General features: G+C 34.6%; 1 protein-coding gene and 1 long non-coding RNA gene across 13 annotated transcripts in view; one reads left to right on the top strand and one right to left on the bottom strand.

Annotated features, from left to right (window-relative positions):
- MESR6 (misexpression suppressor of ras 6) overlaps positions 1 to 10,648 on the top strand; it is a 436,905-nt gene that overhangs the window by 223,518 nt on the left and 202,739 nt on the right. Inside the window, exon 1 of one of the 11 annotated variants that reach the window (XM_089177488.1) lies at positions 72 to 377. The exons of the other annotated variants lie outside the window; for them this stretch is intronic. Coding sequence (XP_089033614.1) covers positions 316 to 377 — 62 coding nt within the window. The 5' untranslated portion in view covers positions 72 to 315. Of the gene's footprint in view, positions 1 to 71; positions 378 to 10,648 lie in introns of those variants that run through there. 11 annotated transcript variants of the gene reach the window in all.
- On the bottom strand, positions 4,961 to 9,383 carry LOC149030858 (uncharacterized). 2 transcript variants are annotated; one of them, XR_016178316.1, is made up of 3 exons: positions 5,995 to 9,383; positions 5,601 to 5,901; positions 4,961 to 5,461 (listed from the first exon to the last, which is right to left on the bottom strand). It is a non-coding gene; the product is annotated as an uncharacterized LOC149030858 (long non-coding RNA). The 2 variants fall into 2 exon arrangements; XR_016178315.1 differs by having other exon boundaries at positions 5,601 to 9,383.

The following is a 10,648-nucleotide window of genomic DNA, read 5'->3' as shown; positions in this document are numbered from 1 at the left end:
TGGCTTAGTCGATTTCGATCAAGATTATACGCACGTTTGATCTATCTGACTGTGAGTTACATTAGTTTGCTCACACACACACACACACACACACACACACACACTCTTTCTTTCTCTCTTTCTCCCCTTTTGTTCCGAACCCGTAGAATCCAGTAAGGAAAGAGTTTCGCAAAGAGATCGCGCGACTTTTTTAGCGAAGAAATGGTTATCGGGCAGAGCTATAGGAAAATAGGAAGGGGAAGAAAGAAAGAAGAGGAGGAGGGTGGATGAAGGAAGCTGGTTCGTTCGTTTGAAAAGGAGCAAAAAAATGCGGCAATGCGACAGGCGACAGGCGACTGGTCGGAGAGTCCAGAGTGGCAGCAGGAAATCGACGATACGTAAGAAACCGGTACCAAAAGAACAAGAAAAGAGAAGGAGAGAAAGAGAAAGAGAAAAAGTGAAAGAAAAGAGAGGGAGAGAAACTGACTGTTCGTTCTGGAACCGACAAACGGAAGCTGCACGAATACGTGGAAAATGTTGACGATCGTAATCGTGAGTCTAGCCCAACAATTATCTTTTGTTTAAACTCGTTTAACTAGATTCTCAATCTGTTTCTTTCTTTCTCTCTTCTCTCTTTCTCTTTCCTTCCATGATGTATCCTTACGGGAGAAGTAAAGCCTTCGATCTTTTTCTCTCCCCACTCTTATTCTTACTCCCTTTTTTCTTTTCTCGAATAGGCCGACATTTTGGGCCATAAATCAGACGGTCCCAAGGTATTGAGCAAGGCGGGAACTAATCGAACCTTTCCCCTTATTCTCCCACTCCTCTTCTTCAAAGCTTCAAACGTCATTACGTTTACTTCGAGCGATCAGACAACGTTCGATATTCCATTCGAATTCGTTTCATTGAGGTTCCCTTGTATCAATTATTTCGAATCTTAAGTCGTACCCATAAATCGACGGAATCAGGATAAACATTATTACCTTCAACGAGTGAATATTTCTCCTTATATCTAAGTTCTACTTTCGAAGCTGGCTCGTGAGTCGAAACTGTACGATAATAATCGGTCGAGTTTGCAATTGCGAACGAAGAAATCGCGAAATTGTAGGAAATTAATTTTACGTCATTTTGAGATCAATATCTGCATCCTTGATTAACTCGTTTTCTTCAAATAAAAAAGATCTCCTTCTCTTTGATCCGTATTACTCTTGCTACGTTTTCTTTTGAAAAGGATATGAAAACAAAGGGAATGACAATAAATTCTTACCATTTATATCTTAGGCAAAAGATATTTTTTATTAAACGACGAAGACACGTTTTGATTAGACGAAATGATAAAAAGCTCGCTCGTGTATTTTGTAAAGTCGAGGAAGACAAGACTCTTTCTCTTTCTCTCTCTTTTTTGTTTCTTTCTCTTTTGCCAGCTGGGAATACGAAATTGTTTGGTGGTCTCCGAGCTTGGTCGACGACGCGGCTTCCCCGACAATGTTATCGTTCTACACGGTTCTGCCCTCGTAGGAGGAAAGGACAGTCGTTTCGTGCAATCGGTCACTACCACCTTCTCGCACCTTTCTCGCGATGACTCTGCGATACTAAACTTTTCCTTCTCCGACTCGAATCTCTTTATATCCTGATCACTTTCATTTAACGCATTTCATTATGATGTCCTACACTACAATTCAATACAATAGATGTTAACGCTGAATAAGATATTAGGCTTAATGCTCTATGCACAATAGATTCTAAATAAAATATTTTGTTATATATACATCACCGATGAAAAGTCTGATATCACTTGCCAATTTCTATACAAATTTTTAAATGATCTGTCATTATTATATCAAATATTAACAAGTTTAATTAGGTTATTCTTGTGTAATTTCTATTCTCAGTCTCGAAATGAACTTTCTTACTAGTATATATTTCTGCAAATTTTATAAAAATTATAAACAAAATATTCAATTACAAACACTCGAAAAACTAATTATAAGGATAATATATTTAAATGCGATTAAAAGTAACGACATTTTTTGCAACTCAGGTTTAAGCTAGGTTTTTTTTTTTATTTAAAGCAATTCTTAAATTATTATTATTTGTTAAATTTTCCGACCTTTTATTCTAGTATCTTTCTTTCAACCGTTCATTCCAACATATTTATCTACACTTTATTCTAACATCCTTAGTTCCTTCCGTTAATTACAATATACTTTCCTACATTATCTTACATCGATCTTTCTAAAATCATACATATCCTAAGGCAAACACACACAAAACTCATATACTCTCTTCCTTCATAAGATAAATACTTTTACATTCTTCATAGCAACAGAAAATAATATTTCTTATATTTTTACCTAAACAGAAAAACATCTTCGCTTATCCTAGAATATTTATTTACACTTATAGGAAGGTCATTTTACCTTTTTTAGAACCACGTATAATATTTTCTCAAAATATGTAAAAAAAAATTTTTATCCTATTCTCAAAATAACTACAGCAACAATAGATCAAGAGCTAGCAACCGATTTTGAAAAATTGTTTACAGAGTGAATTTTTTCCATGAAAAAGTTTGGAACGGTGTCGGCAAAAGTGTTGCCCGATCGTCAGACAGCGGTCATTAAGATTAAAGGAAGAGCCGGGCCCTCAAAATTGTTAATTTTGGTAATAAAATAAATGACTAGACATATGGCTGAAAATTTACATAGATATCCAAAAACATGAGAGAAAGCACGGAAAAAATATCAGACATGAAGGTTGATGACAAAGGGGTGTCAGAACCTGGAAAAGTTGCGAAAAATTTTTGAAAATTTATGTATGAAGGGAAATATCTGACAACTTGCATATGTCTTGTTTATATATAGAGAAAACTATGTGCAAAATGTCAGATGAAAACGTGGAGGCATTCGTGAGAAATTAGGGTGCAAATTATGAGAACGCGAAACGCGTTGCGGCGTCCCGGCAAGGGGCTGCTCCAGTTTTTACCTCGTACATGACTCAACTACTTCTGATGATTTACATGAATGTTTAAAGAGATACAAAGAACGTATTATTATAATGTCAGAAGTCAGTTGAGAAGAATTCATACTTTTACTTAACTACTTTTTTGAACTGTGACAAAATTTTGCAAAAATTATTAATCATATTAAGGCAGGATTCTACTTTAGTCGCTCGAAAAAATAGGTATTTTTGTCAATTTTTTATTAGAAAATTAAGAAAGATACTGATGTAGGGTTTGTTGTGCTTAATAGATATACTTTTAAAGAACATTAAAAAATTTTTTGTATTTATTTTATATGCTTTATATACATTGGAAAGGCCCTTGAACTGAACGCCTAAAAATAGTCTAGCCTTTGCGGTGTTGTAAAAATCTTGACATCAGATTATCTGAAATGAAAAACTCGAATAGTTTTATGTTCACAAAGACTACAGCAACCGGTGGTAGCAGATTTTTTTCATTTACAAGCAAAAATAACAAAATGGCGTCAGTTGAAAAAAAATTATCAAAAAAATCTCATTTTTTTTTCTCATTTCTTGCCAAAAAAAATAGTTAAAATGAAAATTTTTTTATAAATCTGCTACCACCGGTTGATATATGTGTATAGATTATGTGGTAAAAATTTCAGACGAATCGAATAGCTAGTTTTGGAGACTTTTACAACACGCGGTTTAAAAATGTGATTCCGAGAAAAACGCATTTAAAGTTTTTTTTAAATACTTTTTTTACCCACGCATGGGTAGATCCGAGGGACGAAAAAGTACAGTTAGGATGCTCTGATCGTTTTGAAATTTTCAGAGAGTATTCTTAAATATATGTACTTACGAATAATCGAAAACAAAAATTTGAAAAAAAAAATTTGAAAAAAAAAATTTAAAAAAAAAAATGACAAAGTAGAATCCTGCCTTAATTATTTTCTTATGCTTTTGAAGTGTAAGAAAATATGAATTTATTAAAATAAATATTTGAATAAGAAATTTTGTATAAGAAAAGTAGAGATGTACAAATTTCGTTTAGACGTTTACCTGAGTTTAAGGTATACCGAGCGCGCCGCGCTGCTAACGCACTGTCGTATATTGTAGGTACCTCAATTGCTTACACAGTATTTTTGTGCTCTTCCAAACATCTGATCCTTCGTTTGCTGCCTATTTATTTTTATATTTTTCATCGTTTGCTCCGAAATGAAAGTATCTTATACGTATGTACTATTGGGATCTCTGGCAGGTCGAATAATTAGAATTCATGGAAGGCTGGTTTAAGTGGTATTTGTAAACATCTTGTGGCGGTATTGCAATATCATTAACTGTCACTAATTCAATTGATCTTCTACGTATTATTTCTTCTCGAGAATCTATTTGATCTACAAGACAAGCACATTCTTTGGATGATCCTAAAGGAAGATTTTGACTAGGAATACTTGTTTTTTTAAAATAAGTTCAAGTTGAATCAATAGCTATAACAATACACGAAAACAATATAAGCATGAGAAAATATGTTGATTTAACAATTTATAATAACCAGAAAGAATAATTGTTGAAAATACTCACGTGAAGCTAAAAAATCATCTTTAATAAAATGGAGTGAACAGACTTTCATACTGGGAGTTATGTTTCTCCACGACTTCTCCACAATTTCTCACGAATGCCTCCACGTTTTCATCTGACATTTTGCACATAGTTTTCTCTATATATAAACAAGACATATGCAAGTTGTCAGATATTTCCCTTCATACATAAATTTTCAAAAATTTTTCGCAACTTTTCCAGGTTCTGACACCCCTTTGTCATCAACCTTCATGTCTGATATTTTTTCCGTGCTTTCTCTCATGTTTTTGGATATCTATGTAAATTTTCAGCCATATGTCTAGTCATTTATTTTATTACCAAAATTAACAATTTTGAGGGCCCGGCTCTTCCTTTAATCTTAATGACCGCTGTCTGACGATCGGGCAACACTTTTGCCGACACCGTTCCAAACTTTTTCATGGAAAAAATTCACTCTGTAAACAATTTTTCAAAATCGGTTGCTAGCTCTTGGTCTACAACACGGTAGATAGGTTCCTAGAAAATGCCGTGTTATTTGAAACCATGTTGTTTGAGACCCAGAGCCAATGCAAAAAGGGGGGTTACGTTCCGAAAACTTTTTCAAAACAAATATTTTTTTTTTTAAATAAACAACTTAACTTTTATTAAAAATATAAATGTATGAACAATACAAAACAAAAAATATTGTCTTAATTTAAAGCAACTTTAATTTAATTTATTTCTTCGTCGTCACTGCTCAATTTAATCAACCGAGAACGTTTTTTCGGTGGAATAATACGAATAGATCGATAGATTGTTCACTTTCAAAACGTTTTTCTTCATTTAAAGTTCTTGCATTTTCTTCCTTCTTTAAAAAATGTGTAATTTTACTTTGCTTGTTGTTTATTACCAGGTCATTGTAAATTTCTCGGTATGGATTTTTGGCTCCTTTCTTTGGAAGGATCTGTATTCAAGAAAAATGACTTGAGATTTTCAGCTAAGCTTAGGCCTTCTTGTAATTTTTTTAATGTTAACTTATTAACTGCACAATCTTTATCAGTGCTAGTGTCCTAAGGATCAATTTGATTTACAGTTTCGGATACCATTTTCATCAAATCCGCTTCGTCAACTTCTTCTTCCTCTAATAAACCTTGAACGTCCACAATAGCCATATCCACAAAACCTTCGCCTCCGATTGATTTAGCAAGTTCTAATATGCTACCAATTTCATTTTGTGGCGATTAACGCACGTTTTCTATTTTAATTGAAGAGAGCCATATCTTCTTCCAATGCGCATTTAACGTTGATGTTTTTAGTTCACAACAGCGTGAGACACTTTTTTTCAGGCCATGGAGATGAAAATAAATACTTTCCGCAACACTGTATCTTGAAGACGGCAAGCCTCTATAAATTTAAAAATTTTAAATCGCAATAAATTTATTGCGTTATATGTACGTACTTTAGATATGTACGCCAATTTGAGAGTAGGATAAATACGTTTCTCATCTATTAAAGTTCCAGTTTTCTCCTGTGGTGTACCAATCGCCCCCCTGGATCGCTTCATCGCCCACTTTGGGAACCACTGTTCTAGAATAAGCGAAAATGTTTTTTTGTTTAGGTAGAAGTATAAGAAATATTTTCTTCTGTTGCTATGAAGATTATAAAAGTATGTGTCTGAAGAAGTAAGAGTAGTTCTAATAAGTGAGTTTTGTGTGTGTGTGCTCTAGGGCACGCGTGATGTCAGAAAGATTTTGGGGTTCAGACAAAGAAAATAAATGAAAATGATATGATATATATATTTAATTATGATGTCGAGCGGTATTTATAAATGTTTACAAAAGTGGCGTGGTTGCAAAAATACAGAATACAAAAGAATTACCAGTATAAGACCGACTGACTGAATGATTTGCAGAATGACTGATATCACAGATAATACACAGACGGATAACAGACAGATACAGACGGATATATACAGACAGACTAAGGACTGATACAGACAGACTGACGGATATACAGACAGACAGACTAAGGAAGCTCTCTTATTTCTTTTCACATATTTATATCAGAAATGAGCTACAACCCTTTGGAGAGGGAAGGAAATTATGAATCTTACTGACCAAAAGCAGAAAGATTCACCCCATAGTCCACCGATGGGTACAGCCTATGGTTTTTGGTAGTGGAAACTATGCATAAAGGAACTTCGTCTAGAATATCGGAACATCATTTATATTTATGGTATTGCATGTGTCTACATAGAAATCCGAAACCTCTCAAAGAGCCGGACACTGCACAAAGGTTTTCATCGCAACAATATATCTCGATAATTCTTAAATTTGTTTATGATTTTATGGCCCTCTTAAAGTATTCCTTTTTATTTCTGAATGGAGTTTTCTTTCACTAAAATCAATAGCGTATTTAAACAGAAGATAAGATATAAAGAAAAGAACCAAATACTAGTTTTATCGTCCACAAGATCGATATTCTTATATCAACACTATCTTTTTAGTGTAGAAAAATATATTGTAATAAGCGGTAGAACTAAGGATGTTAGAATAAAGTAGAGATAAATATGTTTTAATTAACGGTTGAAATAAATATGTTGGAATAAAAAGTCGGAAAATTTGACAGTTTTTCCTCGGTATCAAGTTATAGTTTATACACATATTGCGAGTGCATAGAGAAACGGACACAGACACAGAATATATAGAATATAATATATTCTATATATTAAATTATATATATATGATATATAATGTATATTGACATATATTTCATTGTATGTAAGTCAAACGATATTTATTAAAAACTACAGAAATATAACGTGGGTGCAGATGACCGATGGAGAATACAGAGGAATTATAATCTCTCCTACTTACTTATTTTTTATATATTTATACCTAAAACGCGAACTACGCCCTTTTAGAGAGGGAAAGGAAATAGATAAATCTTATTGGCCTCCAGTATCACTGAAGGTGGGTGCCTTCAATAGAATAGGAAAAGATTAAACTCTTGCAGGAAGTAGCAGTTTTTTGTCGTCAGCATCATCTTGTGACGAATGTTATCGTCTAGCGGTTTCTTATAAGTAAACAATACCTTATATCTACCTATTATATATTAAGATATTTTGTTTTATACATTTATCATAGGGTTTTGTTTAGCTAACATAAGATCAAAAGCGGATTACAGACAGGAAATAAATGTAGAGAAAAGAAAATTGATATAGAATTTATCGCCTATAATATTGTATTGTAAAAAGAACTTGTTAATACTTAAAAGAAAATAATCACAGTGATTTTTATTTGCTCGCTTTTATTGTAAATAATAACTAAGTTTAGTACGTTAGTAAAATTTGAACATTTCATTGATACCTACAACCAGTTAGAATAAAGAAAAAAATAGTTGAAAAAAAAGGTCATAAAGAAGGGAATGTAAAGTTCGTGAAAATATAATGTAAAAGAAGATTGTAGATAAGCTGAACGTGGAATCGTTTAACTCGGCCTGTTGGTATCTTTAAATAAAATATTAATGCGTTTTAACGTAGGACGTTCTTTTCAATCGTTTTGCGAATGAAGCACGCTCATGGATCGAGCGAATCACTCGATTCTTGGTTGGTGGGCGGTCACGTGAAACGAACATATACTCGTTTATCTGTTTACGCGTTATCATCATCACGCCCGTCACGTTCTCATCGTGTACAAGGAAAGAGAACGAGCATACGACGACACATTCCCGTATAAAGATTTGTTCATATGTACTTTCAGGATTCAAAGAGAACGCATACTAATATCCGTTCGACTTCTTGAAGTCATTCTCGATCTATGTATATGTTGAGTTCTTGCGTTTGGAGTCTGGTACTATGGAAAATGATAATCCGCAATGGATACGCGAGAAATCGCATGGTATTTCAAACTCTCTAAAGCGACACTTAAAATATTTACTTTACTACACGTACTCAATTCTGAAATACTTAAAAAAAAAGGGAAATAAAGAGGTAAAGAGAGCGAGAGAAAGAAACATGGACAAACAAACAGATAGAGTGGGGACAAGGTAGAGCTCGGTCGATCACCATAAGTCCTGCCGGTAGGATTACTACACGCTCTGACGCTGGATATTACGACTGATTGTGAGCACAATGGTAGTAATGTCTTATAATTTAGTAGTGGGTGCGGCTAGATGCTCGAGATTTCCGTTGCTAAATATCGAGTTCTTCTTATTCGAATTCGTTTTTCAAGCGTATCTACTACTTGGGTCATCGAAAGAAGATGATCGATGCAATAAAGAAAGTATTTATAAATCTAATCTTGATAAGAATCAATGTTTTAAGATTTTTTGAGAAAAATTAATTGCCCTTTAAATATCACTTTAAACTATTATTTTTTTCTCCAGATATTTTTTCTATGCTCTGTCATCGAGCTAGATATGTGAAAACAAATTGAAAGCAAGAATATACAAAGAAAAAGATAAGTATAATTAAAAAAACTAGAGAAAAAATAGATAGTTCTTTAGATGAATAGCAGCCTATCTGAACGTACGATGAAGGTGCAATGAACGACCATTTGGAATCCGTGTTGCGTGTGCGTAGGCTTATCAGAATCTTATTTTGTCAGCTCCTTGCTTTCGCTCTTGTTAGTCCGAAATGCACCAGGTGCTCCCGTTACACCGCGTGGGCGTGAATTTTGGGTAGCAGTCGAGTCGTCCAGGTACAGCCACCAAACCGCGACGTAAATAACTTTCGATAAGCTCGCCTGGTACAGGTTTCCGTTAGTAGAATGTCTTGTGTTTTACATAAAGATTGCCATTAACGACTTATCTTGTATCTCTTATGACCAATCTTTTCTTGGTGTCTTGTTTTCCTTCTTATTTGTCTATTTTTTTAATTAGAAGGGTATTAACCGTTTGAGTGCCACGGGCTTTTCTCATTTCTGATCGAAACTTGCCAAGCGGCGCGATAGCGCTTGTTATATTCCGTATCGAAATTTGCCAAGCGGCGCGATAGCGCTTGTTATATTCCGCGTCGAAATTTGCCAAGCGGCGCGATTGCGCTTGTTATATTATATTTTTATTATTTTTTATATTATTTTTTTGTTATTGTAATATTTCGCGCCTGCTGTAATTATGGGCTTCGCAGCTCAGAGCGCTGCAGTTTTCAAGACAGGACAGAAGAAGCGCGATCGCGCCGCTTGGCACTCAAACGGTTAATGAATATTACACATGTGATTAGATTATAATATATATAATATGATTTATAGTAGGTGTACGATCCGAAATGATCGTACGGTAACTAGCTGTATTCAAATCGCGCGCGTCCGATTCTATCGATTAAGATTCTAGATTGATATTCGTTATGAATATCGAATAACTCCAAGATAGCCACCACCACCTCTCGTATCCCCACCTCTCACCTCCCCACCATACGCCCCCTGTTGGGCCAACTCAAAGGAATACTCATTCCTTTTTTTGGCTGGACGCCTGTGAATATACGTCTAAGTAGAAGCGAGAGAGCAAAGAGCTAAGTCGAAGGAATTAAGTTGAGGTAGTTAAGTCGAGGGAGTTTAAGTCGTTACGAAAGGTGAGAGGGAACGTAAGCGAAGCGAACGAGAGGTGAGATCTTTCCATTATATTCATTTCACGTTGACGGTAATTTCCCGCGTGGTAACGCCGTGGTGGATTCTCATTGTTATAATCTAATATCATCCAGGGTTTTTATGCCGCAAGGCTTTTCCCTGACGAGCTAATAAAGCATTGCATCTTTATTTTGGCTCAACCACGTGTTTGATTAATTTTATTCTAATCCTTCTTTCCTCATCCCTAGCAACTAATTGCCAGAGGACTCCTAATCGAGAAGGCCATAGGCATATACATAGGTATAACACCTAGTATACACCTAGTAATACACCTAGGCCATAACAGTAGGTATAGACAAATGGACGAATATCAAGATATTTTTCTAACAATAAGTATCTAACTGTCTTTCTACATATGTGTTGAATAAGAAATAGGTGACGGTCAAACGTTTCTCTGGTGAACGTTAAAACGTAAGTTCAAGGTTGACAAAACTGATATTTCCAGGGAGAAGAGGGAAGAAAAAGGGTGGGAAGGATGAAAGTAATAAAAGGTCAGTTTAGTCACGATTGATTACTTTTAAATGGCC

The sequence above is a fragment of the Polistes dominula genome, unplaced genomic scaffold (assembly GCF_049000335.1).
Source record: "Polistes dominula isolate Pdom_NZ unplaced genomic scaffold, Pdom_raw_medaka contig_24, whole genome shotgun sequence".
Lineage (NCBI taxonomy): Eukaryota > Metazoa > Arthropoda > Insecta > Hymenoptera > Vespidae > Polistes > Polistes dominula.
Note: the sequence above shows the minus strand (reverse complement) of the source record. Positions and strands in the feature narration are given on the sequence as shown.